At 41.0% G+C, this 19,502-nt stretch overlaps 1 protein-coding gene across 11 annotated transcripts in view; it reads right to left on the bottom strand.

Moving 5' to 3' along the window:
• The window catches only part of inpp4a (inositol polyphosphate-4-phosphatase type I A), a 161,596-nt gene that overhangs the window by 40,804 nt on the left and 101,290 nt on the right, over positions 1–19,502 (bottom strand). For 8 of the 11 annotated variants that reach the window (XM_033023231.1, XM_033023232.1, XM_033023229.1 and 5 more), the window contains 6 exons: positions 17,644–17,734; positions 16,176–16,323; positions 10,810–10,940; positions 8,087–8,191; positions 5,635–5,743; positions 3,967–3,984 (listed from right to left, as the gene is read on the bottom strand). In XM_033023231.1, coding sequence (XP_032879122.1) covers positions 3,967–3,984; positions 5,635–5,743; positions 8,087–8,191; positions 10,810–10,940; positions 16,176–16,323; positions 17,644–17,734 — 602 coding nt within the window. The remainder of the gene's footprint in view (positions 1–3,966; positions 3,985–5,634; positions 5,744–8,086; positions 8,192–10,809; positions 10,941–16,175; positions 16,324–17,643; positions 17,735–19,502) is intronic. The other 3 variants (XM_033023234.1, XM_033023239.1, XM_033023237.1) reach the window with 1 other exon arrangement.

The raw sequence follows: 19,502 nt of genomic DNA, 5'->3' as shown, positions 1-19,502 counted from the left end.
CATATAACAATTACAGCACGGAAACAGGCCATCTCGACCCTTCTAGTCCGTGCCGAACACGTATTCTCCCCTAGTCCCATATACCTGCGCTCAGACCATAACCCTCCATTCCTTTCCCGTCCATATAAATATCCAATTTATTTTTAAATGATAAAAACGAACCTGCCCCCACCACCTTCACTGGAAGCTCATTCCACACAGCCACCACTCTCTGAGTAAAGAAGTTCCCCCTCATGTTACCCCTAAACTTCTGTCCCTTAATTCTCAAGTCATGTCCCCTTGTTTGAATCTTCCCTACTCTCAGTGGGAAAAGCTTATCCACGTCAACTCTATCCCTCTCATCATTTTAAAGACCTCTATCAAGTCCCCCCTTAACCTTCTGCGCTCCAAAGAATAAAGCCCTAACTTGTTCAATCTTTCTCTGTAACTTAGTTACTGAAACCCAGGCAACATTCTAGTAAATCTCCTCTGTACTCTCTATTTTGTTGACGTCCTTCCTATAATTAGGCGACCAAAATTGTACACCATACTCCAGAATTGGCCTCACCAATGCCTTGTACAATTTTAACATTACATCCCAACTTCTATACTCAATGCTCTGATTTATAAAGGCCAGCACACCAAAAGCTTTCTTTACCACCCTATCTACATGAGATTCCACTTTCAGGGAACTGTGCACAGTTATTCCCAGATCCCTCTGTTCACCTGCATTCTTCAATTCCCTACCATTTACCATGTACTTCCTATTTTGATTTGTCCTGCCAAGATGTAGCACCTCACACTTATCAGCATTAAACTCCATCTGCCATCTTTCAGTCCACTCTTCCAACTGGCATAAATCTCTCTGTAGACTTTGAAAATCTATTTCATTATCCACAACCCCTCCTATCTTAGTATCATCGGCATACTTACTAATCCACTTACCATAGTCCCTCCCATTTCAGGGCACCATAATGTTTGGGACACATGGCTTCACAGGCATTTGTAATTGCTCAGGTGTATTTAATTGCCTCCTTAATGCAGGTATAAGTGAGCTCTCAGCACCAAGTCTTTTCTCCAGTATTTCCATCACCTATAAAAACTTTTATTGCTGTTTATCAACATGAGGACCAAAATTGTGCCAATGAAAGTCAAAGAAGCCATTATGAGAAACAAGAAGAAAACTGTTAAAGACATCAGCCAAACCTTAGGCTTACTAAAATCAACTGTTTGGAACATCATTAAGAAGAAATAGAGTACTGGTGAGCTCACTAATCGTAAAGGGACTGGCAAGGAAGACCTCCACAGCTGATGACAGAAGAATTCTCTCTATAATAAAGAAAACCCCCCAAACACCTGTCCGACAGATCAGAAACACTCTTCAGGAGTCAGTAGTGGATTTGTCTATGACCACTGTCTGCAGAAGACTTCATGAACAGAAATACAGAGGCTACACAGAGAGTGGTGAATCTCTGGAACTCCCTGCCACAGAGGGTAGTCGAGGCCAGTTCATTGGCTATATTTAAGAGGGAGGTAGATGTGGCCCTTGTGGCTAAGGGGATCAGAGGGTATGGAGAGAAGGCAGGTACGGGATACTGAGTTGGATGATCAGCCATGATCATATTGAATGGCGGTGCAGGCTCGAAGGGCCGAATGGCCTACTCCTGCACCTAATTTCTATGTTTCTATGTTTCTATGTTACACTGCAAGATGCAAACCACTGGTTAGCTGCAAAAATAGGATGGCCGGGTTACAGTTTGCCAAGAAGTACTTACAAGAGCAATCACAGTTCTGGAAAAATGTGTTGTGGACAGATGAGACGAAGATTAACTTATATCAGTGATGGCAAGAGCAAAGTATGGAGAAGAAACTGGCCAAGATCCAAAGCATACCACCTCATCTGTGAAACACAGTGGTGTGGGTGTTATGGCCTGGGCATGTATGGCTGCTGAAGGTACTGGCTCACTTATCTTCATTGATGATACAACTGCTGATGGTAGTAGCATAATTAATTCTGAAGTGTATAGACACATCCTATCTTCTCAAGTTCAAACAAATGCCTCAAAACTCATTGGCCGGCGGTTCATTTTACAGCAAGACAATGATCCCAAACATACTGCTTACGCAATAAAGGAGATTTTCAAAGATAAAAAATGGTCAATTCTTGAGCGGCCAAGTCAATCACTCGATCTGAACCCAAGTGAGCATGCCTTTTATGTGCTGAAGAGAAACATAGAAGATAGGTGCAGGAGTAGGCCATTCGACCCTACGAGCCTGCACCGCCATTCAATATGATCATGGCTGATCATCCAACTCAGTATCCTGTACCTGCCTTCTCTCCATACCCCCTGATCCACTTAGCCACAAGGGCCACATCTAACTCCCTCTTAAATATAGCCAATGAACTGGCCTCAACTACCTTCTGTGGCAGAGAATTCCACAGATTCACCACTCTCTGTGTGAAAAATGTTTTCCTCATCTCGGTCCTAAAAGATTTCCCCCTTATCCTTAAACTGTGACCACTTGTTCTGGACTTCCCCAACATCGGGAACAATCTTCCTGCAACTAGCCGTCCAAACCCTTAAGAATTTTGTACGTTTCTATAAGATCCCCCCTCAATCTTCTAAATTCTGAAAACTGAAGGGGACTAGCCCCCAAAACAAGCATAAGCTAAAGATGGCTGCAATACAGGCCTGGCAGAGCATCACCAGAGAAGACACCCAGCAACTGGTGATGTCCATGAATTGCAGACTTCAAGCATGCAAAGGATATGCAACAAAATACTAAACATGACTACGTTAATTTACATGACATAGCAGTGTCCCAAACATTATGGTGTCCTGAAATAGGGGGACTATGTATAAACACTGCTGTAATTACTACATGGTGAAACCAAAACGTATAAAAATGGCCTTTATTAAAATCTAACAATGTGCACTTTGTGAGATTTTTTTTCTATTACAAATCTCAAATTGCGGAGTACAGAGGCAAATATATAAATGATGGGTCTTTGTCCCAGACATTATGGATAGCACTGTATCTATTTTCGTTAAGACTGTATCTGATGGAGAACACTTGTATTATGCTTATAAACCCAGGTTAGTGGTATTAATTTCAGAGTGTATCTCTTTGTGAAAAGTTACTATTATGTACCTACCAACATTAACCATTTGAAATAAAACCAGATAAAAAGGTTCTCTCTCATATTAGAGGGCAGCATTGGAGGCCGAGCCATTTTGTCCGTCACATGTATACGTTCAGAAAGTATTCAAATTCAACAAGAGAGGGAGGAATTAGATCACGACAAGGATGGTTCATCGCAATATGGGAAAGGGTGCTAGATAAAACCTGACAGATTATCTCAACCTGCTATTGCTCATTTGGTACGTAATTATAAACCAATATTAGGAACAGGCAACTTCAAGAGGAACATGAAAGAGACAGTTAATTGGGGTAGAAATTAAAAGTTGTACAACTAGTAAGAGTCCACCCAAAGTCAATCTTGAGAATTACATGTGGTTACGACAAATTACATTTGTTTTGTACAAACTTTTAAGATTCCATTCATACTTTGATGCATGCATGATAGTTGGTTTCGAGCTTAGTTGAGTGAGAGACACGGTGTATTACGATACAGCACCGAGACACAGGGACACAGACATTTTAGATTATATGGTAACATTACGAAACTCTGGCATCTGCAACAGACACACCATGGTTGAAGGTGGCGCTTCAGACGCCCCATGGTTAACGACAGAGCTCTGAGGATCACATGGCTAATGGCAGAGCTCCATATGCCCCACAGTTAAAGGTGGAATTGTACACAGACTTGGGTTAGTGCTTGAATGAGGGCGTTTATGGTATTTTCAATGGGGGAAGGCAGGGGGAGGGAAGACACACTTTGGCTTGAAAAGAAAATGAAACTGGAGGCAAAATGGATGTGGAAATCAAACAAATAATCTCAGCTGTCAACAGCCAAAAACTCACCAACCCTCCTCATAAACGCTGAAGAGAATAAAAGAGTAAAACAAGCAGAACAAAAATAATTGCATAAGAGTGTAACAACCATAATTAACAAAAACAAACTGTACACTAAAACTTAGGACAAGTGAAATTAACTCCACACTTTTGTCAAATATTAATCTATCCCCTTGCCCAGTCTGTATTCACAGGCTCAGTGACACAAGGTGAATGGAGTTTTTATGGACTTTGGTGTTACTCGATGCTACTTGGTATAGAGGCAGTAAGTTTAATAAGAGGTAGACAAAAGTGCTGGAGAAACTCAGCGGGTGCAGCAGCATCTATGGAGTGAAGGAAATAGGCAACGTTTCGGGCCGAAACCCTTCTTCAGACTGAAAGAGTTCAACTGCTATCAATCTGAATGTGGATGCATTGAAACTAAATGTTATTCTTCTTGAAATGATGGCAATTTAAAACTTGTGTGTGATTTTAAGAATGGCCATATTTTTATTAAATCCAATTTCACCGGTTCCAATTTCTATAACAATTGATTTCTTCTTCCTCAACCTTTTTCCTTCAGGTTCAAAGGAGTAAGTTGGTGTTCGAACCTCTCAAAAAGCCATTGCTCATGCAAAGCTCTCAGCAGCCATTTTCAAAAGGATAGCACTCAGTTCAAATGTGGTCTCTGGGTGGATTTTACCAGCAGGAACACTGGTCATTTATTTCTGATTTAGAATAAACCCTACCACAACCTAGCATGGTCTCGCCCAGCTCAAAGGCTGAGATCAAAACAAGAAAACTTGCGAGTCGGTGTAGTTTAGGTACATATGGTACTTAAAATTGTAATCCGTTATATTACTTTTATCATTTATATCCAGAGCTCTTGAGATTTGTGTAAGCTTATCACAATACTAGCAGTGGTTTAACTGGATGCAATAGGTTGACAGAAATCTTTCTTGATTATCAAGTTAAGATGCAGAATACTGTTCTCTTGTTTGTCACAATTAGTGATTCAATAACATCTCCCATTTCTGTCTAAGTACTAATTTAAATTAATTTAAAAAATACCCACCAGAATAAACACATAATATGCTTCACAGGTAGATGGCAGCAGAGAGAAAACATAGTAAGCACCCAAATCTTTCCTGTAGTTTTATGAATATATTACATGCTTTGCTTGTGTACTTGTTTTGTACAACGAAAATAATTAATCAATTGTTATAGAAAATAATTAATCTGGTTACCCTATATTAAATATTATTAGAGTAGACATTTTTTGATAAGATCACAAATTGCATTCTTCATAGGTCGACATTATCCTCTTCCCAAGATACCATATGAAAAAGAGACTATATGCAACCTTGAGTTTATATGAGCACAAGGAGAGTTTCTGCAGCAAGTATCAATTTCCATGTATACTATATCTGGGTGGTTTACCAGGAGTTAAATTCCACATATGATTTGAAGAATGGCAATATTTTTATTTAATCCAATTTCTATCGCATATCAACTATAGCCTTTAGGACTAATAATGTTTATGGTCCTCATTTTACTTTTGCTGAATTAAATAAAACAAAGGATGAAACAGAACACCATGCCGTGACCAAAAGTCATGTTACAATTTGCAACTGACTAGAATGAAAAAAAGTAAGCAATGTCCTTTAAAGAATAGATTTTTAATTATCCTGAACTTACTTTTTCTTGGCTTCCACAAACTTGACCAGAAGTTTCCTTAAGCCACCAGTTTTGAAGGCTTGGCAGTGGGCTGCTGGTGCCCCAATAGTAATAATGTCGTAGGTCTGATCTGTGACATAAAGAAGATTGCGAAGCAGTGAATAGGGAGATGAGGTTCAACAGAAATAGCGTTTAGATTCAAAAGGGTTCCAAATGTTATAACTAGAATAAAAGACTATAGGGCACACGATTTAGAATCTCACCATGGCAGCTGGGGAACTTAAATTCAAATTCTTACGTTTTAATTAAATTCAGATGCTTTTAACTTAGAAACATAGAACATATGTGAATGTGTAGGTAATTTGGCCCTGCGAGCCAGCACCGCCATTCAATACGATCATGACTGATCATCCAAAATCAGTTCCCCATTCCTGCTTTTTTTCCCCCATACTCCTAGATTCCTATAGCCCTGAGAGATAAATCCAAAGCTCTTTTGAAAACATCCAGTGAATTGGCCTCCACTGCCTTCTGTGGCAGAGAATTCCACAGATTCACAACTCTCTGGGTGAAAAAGTTTTTCCTCATCTCAGTTCTAAATGGCCTACCCCTTATTCTTAAACTTGTTTTTTTTTAAAGCAAACGTCAGTAGCGCTTAGTACAAAATCACTGCCTTGTTGCGGGAGAAAAAAGCGTTTGTGAGCATTGAAAAGGGTGGATATCTGCTTGCCTTACCAAATATGGTCAACAGTCGAACGCAGATCCATAAAAGACACAAGGCTGACTCCTGCTGTTCAACTTTAGAGCATCAGGAATGGGTAATAAATGATATCCACATCTCCAGAATGAATCAATGGAAAAATAAACCTGGTATGTTAGCACATCCCCATCAATTAAACTCCTTATATCAACCGTTCCAAAAAGGGTCAACACAAAAATTAGAAATGTCCTCAATAGGAAAGGCTAAGCATCCAAAAGAGAGGATAAATTAGGTGATTGTTTGTTTAAGAACCATGTTTCAAAACTTGAAAATCTGCAAAGTGGGTTCAAAATGAAAAATAAAACACACTCCAAATTACATTTAAATTCTGGAAATATTATTTAGTACTAGAAGGTAGACAAAAATGCTGGAGAAACTCAGCGGGTGAGGCAGCATCTATGGAGTAAAGGAATATGTGACGTTTCGGGTATGTCTGTACCCCGTTCCTGCCTTCTCTCCATAACCCGTGACTCCGCTATCTTTTAAACACCTCTACAAGACCAGGCCTTAGCCTCCTGCACTTCAAGGCTTTAAAATTGTCAGGAATTATCTGAGTTTTTTTATCTGTTCCAGAATTCCAAAATAATGACCATGAAAAGAAGTTATAAAGAAATCAAATAAAGAGTTTGAAAAATAGAACATGGCGTTTTCTACCTTACAGGGCGGTTAAGAAGAGTTGGTTAGATGCCTTTACGTGCATGAGGGAGAAGGGCAAGATCCAGCAGGGGAGATGGATTAGATATAGTAGTTGAGAAGAGGTTCACGTGGATTGTGAACCCCACTGCTGACCAGTAATAGCCCTGTCCCACGGTACGAGTTCATTCCAAGAGCTCTCCCGAGTTTAAAAAAAATCAAACTCGTGGTAAGCACAGAGAATGAACGTACCGGGTACGTCGGAGCTCAGGGATGTCTCTTAGCGCTAACGGCAGGTACTTGGGAAGACTCGCTAACGGCAGGTAAGCACGGGAAGACTCGTGAAGATTTTTCAACATGATGAAAAATGTCCACGGGAGCCCAGAGTACCGACGAATGGCCATTACCGTAAATCTCCGAGTTCGAATCAGGGCAAACTCGGGTGAACTCTTGGAATGAACTCGTACCGTGGGACAGGGCTTTCAGGTTAAATAACCAATTTCTGTGTTGGAAATTCCCATGCAACATCTGGACTTTTTTTAAATATAAAGCTTTTGTAGCCAGCCTCGGATGATTGGTATTGGTAGATATACATTCCTCCAACCAATTTTGCCTCCAACCAATTTGTCAGTCTTCTATGAAGCACCCGACAAAAAAAACCTGCACAGGTTTCAAAGATGGACCTGCTTTGAACTATGCTAAGGACCATGAAGGTGCGAGTAACTAAAACAATATGCATCAAAAAAAGCAAAATATAGTGAAGTAAAAATTGAATTAAATAAACACAAAAGTTAACAATGTTATGCCCCTGTCCCACTTAGGAAACCTGAACGGAAACCTCTGGCGCCCCACCCAAGGTTTCTGTGCGGTTCCCGGAGGTTGCAGGTGGTTGCCGGAGGTTGCAGGTAGTGGAAGCAGGTAGGGAGACTGACAAAAACCTCCGGGAACCGCACGGAAACCTTGGGTGGGGCACAAAGTCTCCAGAGGTTTCCGTTCAGGTTTCCTAAGTAGGACAGGGGCATTACTTTCTTTGATTTAAATGTAGTCGCAATGTTTAAAAGTATAATACTTTAATCAAATTACCTGCGGCAGATTCATCTTGAACCCGCATCCGCTGTATGTGCAAATTAGTGGGTACAAATTCTAATTTCTTCACAGCTTTTAAACTGCTTGCTTTGAAAGACGGACCTGTGGAAACAATATAGTTTGACCTCAAATCATAAAATAATAAATCTTTCGGAATTAAGTCAACTGTCAATGCAAAAATGACACAATTCCTCAAAGGGAAAGGTAATGTTAGTGCCCAACAGATGGGATGAACCAGTACAAACCAATCTGCAGTTTACTTATTTATTTAAGAAAGCATACTTCAAAACTGATAACAAGGATTGTAAAAAATAATGAAAAAGCTAAAAATATTTAAAAGTAAACTGAAAAGGACTTTCCAAATTAGCAGCTCACTATACAGTACATGAATGCAATGATTTAATTACAAAGACAGAGGTTTACATATCTGAACAGTTGACTATTTTGTGAACTGTGGCTTAGCAGCCTTCAACATGGCCCCACTTCGACTGGCTACTCTATTGTCCATTAAATATTTATAACCATAACAATTACAGCACGGAAACAGGCCATCTCGGCCCTACAAGTCCGTGCCGAACAATTATTTTCCCCTAGTCCCATCTACCTGCACTCAGACCATAACCCTCCATTCCTTTCCCATCCATATACCTATCCAATTTATTTTTAAATTATAAAATCGAACCTGCCTCCACCACTTCCACTGGAAGCTCATTCCACACAGCTACTACTCTCTGAGTAAAGAAGTTCCCCCTCATGTTACCCCTAAATTTCTGTCCCTTAATTCTGAAGTCATGTCCTCTTGTTTGAAACTTCCCTACTCTCAATGGGAAAAGCTTGTCCACGTCAACTCTGTCTATCCCTCTCATCATTTTAAAGACCTCTATCAAGTCCCCCCTTAACCTTCTGCGCTCCAGAGAATAAAGACCTAACTTATTCAATCTTTCTCTGTAACTTAGTTGCTGAAACCCAGGCAACATTCTAGTAAATCTCCTCTGTACTCTCTCTATTTTGTTGACATCCTTCCTATAATTGGGAGACCAAAATTGTACCCCATACTCCAGAATTGGTCTCACCAATGCCTTGTACAATTTTAACATTACATCCCAACTCAATATACTCAATGCTCTGATTTATAAAGGCTAGCATACCAAAAGCTTTCTTTACCACCCTATCTACATGAGATTCCACCTTCAGGGAACTATGCAGTTATTCCTAGATCCCTCTGTTCAACTGCATTCCTCAATTCGCTACCATTTACCATGTACGTCCTATTTTGATTTGTCCTGCCAAGATGTAGCACCTCACACTTATCAGCATTAAACTCCATCTGCCATCTTTCAGCCCATTCTTCCAAATGGCCTAAATCTCTCTGTAGACTTTGGAAATCTACTTCATTATCCACAACACCACCTATCTTAGTATCATCTGCATACTTACTAATCCAATTTACCACACCTTCATCCAGATCATTGATGTACATGACATAGTTATATAAAATTATTCCCAAACTAATAGTGATTTTGAACAGAAAACAAGGAAGAAATTTGTAGACAAGAAGACTAGTACACAGAAATAAAAGAGAGGTGTCTGATGTTGCTGTAGCACTACAAACCAAACTTATCTTTGAAATAGCTACAATCAAACATCTTAAGTCAAGTCAATACAACAAACATGGCAAAACAAGAATCTGCAGATGCGGTTTAACAAAAAAAGACACATTGCGCTGGAGTAACTTAGCAGGTCAGGCAGCATCTCTGGGGAACATGGAAAGATGACATTTTGGGTCGGGACCCTACTTCTGAATTTGGTGGGCGGGGGGGGGGGGGGGAGAAAGCTGGAAAAGTGGAGGGGTTGGACAAAGCCTGGCAGGTAATGGGTTGATACAGGGTGAGGAGGAGGGTTTGATCAGCAGGTGGTTGGACAAAGGCCAGAGATGAAAAGACAGAAGGTGTAAGACAATTGGATTGAAGAACTGCAAATTGTAAAGCTAGAGAAATGAATGTAGGTGGAAAGGGAGTGGTAGAGGTGAAATAGATGCAAGTACAAGTGGGGCACAGGAGAGAGAGGGAAAGCGGTAAAGAAATGGAGGTGGCGTGTAGTTGTGTAAAATCGGGGATTTCAATGTTCATACCATTGGGATGTAAGCTACCCAAGTGGAACATGAGAGGCTGTTCCTCCAGTTTTTGCGTGACCTCGCTCTACCAATAGAAGAGGCCCAGGACAGAAAGGTCAATAAGGTCACGATCACTGAGTGTACTCTTGGTCTCGCCGAAACATGACAATATTTCCTGCTCTTGAGAACCCCACCTCGATGAGCACAAACAATAGAAAATGTGTAGGAAGGAACTGCAGATGCTGGTTTAAACCAACGATGGACACAAAACGCTGGAGTAACTCAGCGGGTCAAGCAGGATCTCTGGAGAGTAGGAGTGGGTGACGTTTCGGGTTGAGACCCTTCTTCAGATTAGAGTCCGGGGAAAGGGAAACGAGAGATATAGACGGTGATGTCGAGAGATATAGAACAAATGAATGAAAGATTTGCAGAAAAGTAACAATGTTAATTGAAACAGGCCATTGTTAGCTGTTTGCTAGTTGAGAACGAGAAGCTGGTGCGTCTTGGGTGGGGGGAGGGTTGGAGAGAGAGCGAATGCAGGGGTTATTAGGAGTTCGAGAAATGTCATTTAACATTAATTAATTAAAGGTAATAAATTTGGGTCAACCTTTATATTGGTGCAATTCTGTTAAGTTCTCCTGGTAATTTATTATCAGAGTTTGGTACTGGGTAACTATTTGCCGTCGAAGATTCTCCCAACATGGTGATAGCTCACCCAGGTCATCCAACTCACATATCCTGCAAGAGAGATGAAAGTCACTAGGTCAATCCATGTTAATGGTTGTGAAACACAAGTCAACACCTACAATATTCACCAAAGGAATGATAGGTCACCAGAAAGAATGTGGCAGCTCAAGGCAGCAGCTCACCATCCCCTTATTTAGGGCATTAGGGCTGTCCTTGCCAGCAATGATCAGACCATGATATATGATTATGAATAAGTTAATAAAAATAAAGTCATTTAGGGGGCGAGTCTGTCAGGGAAGGGATATCACCCCAGGACAAGCAATATTGAATGTTTAGTTTTTAGTTTAGTTTAGAGATACAGCATGGAAACAGACCCTTCAGCCTAACGAGTCCATGCCGATCATCGATCACCCTTTCACACTAGTTCTATGTTATCCCACTTTCGCATCCACTCTACACACTGGGGGTAATTTAGAGAGCCCAATTAACCAACAAGCCTGCGTGTCTTTGAGACATGGGAGGAAACTGAAGCACCCAGGGGAAGCCCAGGGAAAACTCCACTGAGACACCACCTTCGGTCAAGATTGAACCCGTGTCTTTGGTGCTGTGAGGCAGCAACTCTACCAGCTGTGCCGATATATAGACACTAAGAATGATTTTTTTTAATTTTATTTTTTTGAAATTCTGAATAAAGTTTGTTTGTGAAATTAAAACAAAAATTTTTTGGCATTGACAAATATATGTATTCTGACCAAGTTAGTAGGTCCCCGGTCATATTTGAAGGCAAAATCATCTTGACTAAAATAGTGAGTGGCTATGCAATTACTGATTGATAAACATGGCCTGCGTCTATTCATCACTTTAACTCTACCTGCTTGGCAGGACTGCCATACGTTTAAGGTTAATCTGAGGTAAGACATTCTTGCCATAGAGGGAGTACAGAGAAGGTTCACCAGACTGATTCCTGTGATGTCAGGACTTTCGTATGAAGAAAGAATGGATAGACTCGGCTTGTACTCGCTAGAATTTAGAAGATTGAGGGGGGATCTTATAGAAACTTACAAAGTTCTTAAGGGGTTGGACAGGCTAGATGCAGGAAGATTGTTCCCGATGTTCGGGAAGTCCAGAACAAGGGGTCACAGTTTAAGGATAAGGGGGAAGTCTTTTAGGACCGAGATGAGAAAAACATTTTTCACACAGAGAGTGGTGAATCTGTGGAATTCTCTGCCACAGAAGGTAGTTGAGGCCAGTTCATTGGCTATATTTAAAAGGGAGTTAGATGTGGCCCTTGTGGCTAAGGGGATCGAGGGGTATGGAGAGAAGGCAGGTACGGGATACGGAGTTGGATGATCAGCCATGATCATATTGAATGGCGGTGCAGGCTCGAAGGGCCAAATGGCCTACTCCTGCACTTTTCTATGTTTCTAGGTTTCTATGTAATATATCTGCATAATATTCTTTCTACTCCATCATATTAACTTTATCAGGTGAAGATCAACCAGAGGTTCAAAAGTTGAAGGCAACATAACCAGTGAGGTAATACTACAGGATTGGGAATGCTCTGGTACTTCCAACATATGGACTTTGGACTGTTTGTTTTTTTGGTAACAGCACCAAAATATGAAGACTGTGCATTAGTGGTTGTGCAGCGCAATTTCACTGTGCTGCACATGGGTGACAATAAAGAAACATTGATCTACTTTAATTAAAAAGTTTGACCTAAAAGGAATAAAGCCACCAAGGCATGCCAGCAGTCAGCAAAGGAAGCAAGATAAATATTTATAGTTAATTTCCTTGTAGAATCCTTGCGTGTCAGCAGCAGGAGGAATGCATGTCCAACCATAGACCAGAGTTCTTCCTACAGTTATCAGCATGATCTGAGGATCTTGCCTACTCCTGCTACCTCCAACAATACCAATGCATCAATGATCACACCTTTAAGCACCAGTACCCTTGTGTTCCCATCTCAAATTCTGCCTGTGCCAATTAGCCACATCATTACTCCCTCGCCAGCTAGGTGGACAGTATTTAAATGAGGCCCAGGTGTTAGGGGATCCTGGGCCGCAGCCTGAGATCTTCCACCTCCTCTTGAAACATAAGAAAAATAGAAGGAGGGGTCAATCACTAGGCCCTGCAAGTTTTCCCCTATCGTTCAACATGATCCCAGCTAATCTGCCCTTAGTTTCACCTGTTTGGTCTCCATCCCCCATTGCCTACAATATCTAGAACATTCAAAAATGTATCGAATTTCTTTATAAACAGCCCTAATAATCTATCTATATATGAAGAGAAAAGATGCTGTCTGGGCTGCCACGTGACCATCTAGAGGCTAACCATAAGACACACACCCAGGGCTGATCACCCTGCGGTGGGCCTGCCTCGACTGAGGGTGTCTTGTGATAAAAGGCCGAAACACCCAGTGACGTTGAGGTACACAACTGAAGATGTTTCTGATTGGTAGCAAATTCACCTAATGGTCACCCCCAAAAATACCGGGTGTCAATTGTGGTGAAGAACCTTAGGGATTGTAACATCCAGTCCTACTAATCAATACACCACAACACTCTCAATAAGCGAATTCCAGAGATTCACGCTCTCTATGAGAGGTTCCTACACAACTTGGTTTTAAATGACCAATCCATAACCTTGTAATTATGTCCCCTCTTCAGAGTTCTCCCACAAGTGGAAGCATGCAGATGTCCACCCTATTATGTCCTCTCAGGATCTAACATGATCCATTAACATCAATCTAAATGGCAAAAAAAGATTCTACCTCTTTAGCCACTCGTAGGAGTACAACCCACTTATCCCAAGAATTAGCCTAGTGGGATGCTTTGCGAATGGGAGAGGCCCAGGATAGAAAGGTCAATAAGGCCTTGGTGGGCTGAGTGCAAGTGTTATGCGAAACGGTCACCGAGTCTACCTAAAGGGCCTGTCCCACTTGGGCGACCTAATCCGCGAGTTCTGGCGAGTTTGCCCTCGACTCATACTCGCAGCATGGTCGACACGAGGTTGTAGGAGGTCTTCGTAACTCTCCTTCATGCATGAGAGTGGTCTCCGTGTACTCGAGTTCTCATCTAGGTCGCGCCGTTTTTTTCAATATGTTAAAAAAATGCTCGCGAGTAAAAAAAGGTTGCCATGGAAAAAATCGATACTTTTTTACTCGTAGGTTTAGTCGTAGTAAGTCGGCATGTTAGTCGTAGGTAATCGAGGGTAGTCGAAGGTAGTCGCAGATAGTCTTCATCAGAGTCGAAGGGAGGTCGAAGGGAGGTCGTCTTCACTCTCCATTATTCTGTGTCCAAGTTTCCCGAAGTTAGTCGTAGCTAGTCTTCAACATAGTCAAAGGGGGTCGAAGGAGGTCTTCTACATAGTCGAAGGAGGTCTTCAACATATCATTTTTTCAAACTCTCCTAAACTCGCCAATTAGGTCGCCCAAGTGGGACAGCCCCTTAATGGAATGCTCCAATGCCAGAATATCCTTTCTTAAATGAGGTGACCAAAATGGTGCAAAGAATTCCAGCTTTGGTTTCATTTGCACCCTGTAAAATTGTAACAATTCTTTCTATTTATTTTTATGCTTTGTGAACAACACCCAGATCTCCCTCTCGTTTGCTGAGATACCAGTTATGTCTTTAGATTCCTCTTACCAAAGTGCACAACCTTTCACTTTCTCAAATTCCATTTGCCAATTTTTTTATCCAGTCAGCCAGTCTATATCGTTATAGTGTTCAAATAACTTCATTTCAACAGGTGTTCCCTGCTATTTGTGTCATTGGCAAACTTGGATGCCTTACACTCAGCCCCCTCCTCTGGGTCAGTAATAATGGCCATAAATAATGGAGAACCAAGAACTAATCCTGGGGGCACTCCATTAGTTAGATCCTTCGGGCCTGACAACATCCATTTATTCTGGCTCTTTGCCTTCTATGCAATAACCAATCTTCAATTTATGCTAACACACTTCTCCACATGTCATGAACTTGTCTTGTGCATCAACCTCCAATGTGACATCTTGTCAAATGCCTTCTGAAAATCGATATTTGATCTCTCCTAAAATCAGTGCATCCATAGTCAAATCCAACCAAATACCATTACTATCAAACAAAAGCTCTGATGGCTACAAGGATTCTACTCAAAATTAATCTGATAGTCTCATTGAGGTTAGTTATGGATATGGATTTGTATCACAAAAACAGGCCAGAATTTAACATTTATGGAAAAGAATAATCATTTTGTGTTTCCAAGGAGATAGTTAATGAAAAAGGGAAAACTTCATGATGTGGATGTGATTGTTATATGACTAGCCCACTTTTTATCATGGCCAAGCTTCAAGAAAGCACTAAATTCTCTGTAAGCATTCTAAGGTTTTGAGATTCAGAAAGATCAAGACCGTGGAAGGAATGATTCTGCCAAGAGTAGGCATCCTTGCAACAATGAACAGCAGTGCTCTTTGGCACAACATACATTGATTCAATTAATAAAAATGGAAAATTACATTTGTTCTAAAGGCTCAGCACTCTTAAATAAAATAATCAAAATCTCATACCTGGATTATGAATTATCCCAGACAGATTAAGCACCAAAAGAACATTTTTATTTAAAATTCTGGGATCTGACAACAGAGCTGACAACCTTTTCTCTAGAACATTTCCCTTAATTTTCATCAATTACACAGTTACTATGCTCTCAAAGATGGATTCTTACCTAGCTGCATACACAAAGCTGTATGTTCTACAAGACAGCTACTGAAATCCTAAGGATTTTACCATTAGACACCAACGTATTGTTGAGATGTTGCTTGCATTAACTAGTTGATTGTTTTGAACTACTTTGAACATGAAAACCATTGTCGTTTTGAAAGGAAGATTAAAATAATGTATTTCAGAAGTAGCCAGGTCAAACTCTAGTTCTGTACCTAATTAAGGTTTGTCAGGGCCATGATCCAAGACGGCACCCAAATCAGAAGACTCTGTGTGCTAGTCACAAAAGTGGATCTGCAATCACGCATTACAATCGCTCCACTCTTTTAAATCTCTACTCTAACAGCAGCATTTCTTACTTTAACTAGTCACATTATTCCCTTTATCATATATCTGTACACTGTGGATGGCATGATTGTAATCATGTATTGTCCTTCCGCTGACAGGTTAGCACGCAACAAAAGTTTTTCATTCTACCTCGGTACACGTGGCAATAAATTAAATTCAACTAAACTCAACTTGATTTGAATCAATAATCCTTCAGCCATTCCTTCTCACTAATTAAAAAGCAGTGTACAAAGGTTACCTTGCTGCATCCTCTTCAATGACCAATTTGACAAACTGCCTGGGGACATGAAGTGATAACATGCTCTCTGCCATCTGCTCCAAAATCCGCAGGTGGTTCCCATCCGTTGTAGGAAAACGGTACATCCGACAGATAACGCCGCCAAACACTAAAATAAACAGATGGGACATGTCACATTTTGCTGGCGTTCTGTTGTTCAATATTTTCATTAATGAAACTCCTTTTAGACATGCAAATTATGTAAAGCTGCTAGATCCCAAGATCTAATTACTCCAAAGCTGTGCAGAGTAACAAAGGCTAAATATTGAAAGGGGACGACAGTTCATCAAAACTATAAACAAAACATTAACAATCAGCTAAATATATTTAAAGGAAAACTAAGAAACTACAGATGTTGGAAACCAGAAATAACAGAAAAAGCAGGAAACACTGCAAGTTAGAGTTTACCTAAAAACAGAGTCAATGTTTTAGGTCGAAGACTGTTATCAGAATTTATTTTAAATTTTGTTTGAAGCATCCTTTCATACATCCTTGAAACTGAAGTTATCTGGTTTCATTCCTCATCAGAGATAAAACTGTGATTTATCAGCAAGTCCCGTTTCACTAGTTTTCCAGGGTCATTGGACTGCCATTTAATCTGGCCTCCATTGCAGAAGCCTGGACTGACAGAATGAGTCTGGAGGTTCTACACAAATAGAGCAGTTTACTGCTGCACTATTACAGGTCAAGATCAGATTGTACACAATTTCAATAATGAAGCATCCAAGCACAATAGTGAGAAACTTACTATTGTGGACATTTTGACCCTCTTGCAAATGATGCCACCATTTGACTGCCCAGCCTATACCAAATACTGGATTGTTGCTAACTTATGCTAACTTACTCTAGGCATTTCCCTCTAGAGTATCTCTCTCCATTTTCATTAATTACACTGCTATTAGGCTCTCAAAGATGGGCTCTTTGTGAGTCGCATAGGTGGAGCTGTATGTCCTACAAGACAGTCATTGTCCGCTTAGGCGACTGCCAAGGACTAGTTTAATGGAATTCACCTACGACACCCAGCGACAACCTACGACAGCACCTGTGACACCACCTAAGTCAACATACGATAGCAAAAACACGTTGAAAATTCTGCGACAGTCGCCTGTAGTCGCCCAAAATATCGCCTAAGTGGGACAGACCCATTAGGAATAACATGGTACCATGAGACACCTGCTGGATAGGTTGAGAATTAATGATCTATAAGCAGTCCTGAGAATCAAACAATTAATTCCTCTGACCACCCATGAGGCACCATCTCTGCCCACCATAATATAATATTTTTTTTTATAACAGACCAACAAAGCACACATCTTGGTTTAGAAATTAGGAGACACACCACACACATCTGGACAAGTTGCATAAATGCACAATTTAACCGGCAGGAGGAGGACATGAAGTCTAACTTAGGCACGTTGATATTATCTACCTGATTTTAATAGTGCATCTTTCTTCAGAGAAGAGTGTCTTGAGTGAAAGGTCAAAGATTCTGTTAAACTTTCATCAACCGGCAACACAGTCTGTAAAATTATAGAGGGGAAAAAATGTTATACAATGTTTTTTGCAGTTAGAACTTTCCCATTTCCGTCCTCTTTACAGTTGCAGACAGGGCTAAAAGGTACATGATGATTAGCACTCACACTGAGAGTGGTCTAGATAAAAGGTGAGAGGGGGAATGATTAATGGAGATGTGAAGGGCAAGTTTTTGTGTACAGTGAGTAGTGGGAGCCTTGAATGCATTGCCTGGGGTAGTAGTGGAGGTAGATATGATAGTGGCGTTTGATAGGGTTTTTTTGATAGGACATGGAAGTGCAGGTAATAGAGCGATATGGATCATGTACAGGCAGATGAGATCAGTTTAACTTGGCATCATATTTGGCACAAACATTGTGGTCCGACAGGGTCGTTCCTGTGCTGTACTGTTCTATAGATACACACAATGCTGGAGTAACTCAGCTGGACAGGCAGCATCTCTGGAGAGAAGGAATGGGTGACGTTTCGGGTCGAGACCCTTCTTCAGACCCGAAATGTCACCCATTCCTTCTCTCCAGAGACGCTGCCTGTCCCACTGAGTTATTCCAGCATTTTGTGTCTATCTGGTTTAAGCCAGCATCTGCAGTTCCTTCATACACTGTACTGTTCATTCTATGTTCTATGTACACTTCAAGATATTCACTGCCATTAACAAGCTGTCACCAATCTCTCTCAGTTGATACAAATCTGCACCATCCATTTTCTCTTGGTCTCCATTCTACCGTAGACGTTCCCCATTGTTCTCTGAACTGCTCACTGTTCTCATAAGGTCATAAGGAATAGGAGTAGAATTAGACCATTTGGCCCATCAAGTCTACTCCACCATTCAATCATGACTAATCTATCTCTCCCTCCTAACCCCATTCTCCTGCCTTCTCCCCATAACCTCTGACACCTGTACTAATCAAGAATCTATCCATCTCTGCCTTTACAATATCCACTGACGGCCTCCACAGCCTTCTGTGGCAAAGAATTCCAGATTCACCACGCTCTGACTAAATAAATTTAGTCTCATCTCCTTCCTAAAAAAAAGTCTTTTAATTCTGAAGCCATGATCTCTAGTCCTAGACTCACCCATTAGTGGAAACATTATCTCCACGTCACTCTATCCAAGCCTTTCACTATTCTGGATGTTTCAATGAGGTCCCCCCCTCATTCTTCTAAACTTCAGCGAGTGTAGGCCTAATGCCGACAAACGCTCATCATAGGTTAACCTACTCATTCCTGGGATCATTCTTGTAAACCTCCTCTGGACACTCTCCAGAGCCAGCACATTCTTCCTCAGATATGGTGCCCAAAATTGCTCACAATATTCCAAATGTGGCCTCACCAGTGCCTTATAGAACCTCAACATTACATCCCTGTTTTTGTATACAAGCCCTCTTAGAAACATAGAAACATAGATAATAGGTGCAGGAGTAGGCCATTCGGCCCTTCGAGCCTGCACCGCCATTCAATATGATCATGGCTGATCATCCAACTCGGTATCCTGTACCTGCCTTCTCTCCATACCCCCTGATCCCTTTAGCCACAAGGGCCACATCTAACTCCCTCTTAAATATAGCCAATGAACTGGCCTCAACTACATTCTGTGGCAGAGAATTCCAGAGATTCACCACTCTCTGTGTACATTTTTCTTTCTCTCATCTCAGTCCTAAAAGATTTCCCCTTTATCCTTAAACTGTGACCCCTTGTACTGGACTTCCCCAACATCGGAAACAATCTTCCTGCATCTAGCCTGTCCAACCCCTTAAG

This window comes from Amblyraja radiata, chromosome 6 (genome assembly GCF_010909765.2).
Source record: "Amblyraja radiata isolate CabotCenter1 chromosome 6, sAmbRad1.1.pri, whole genome shotgun sequence".
Taxonomy (NCBI): domain Eukaryota; kingdom Metazoa; phylum Chordata; class Chondrichthyes; order Rajiformes; family Rajidae; genus Amblyraja; species Amblyraja radiata.
The sequence above is the reverse complement of the archived record's forward strand: the minus strand, read 5'-3'. Positions and strand labels throughout refer to the sequence as shown.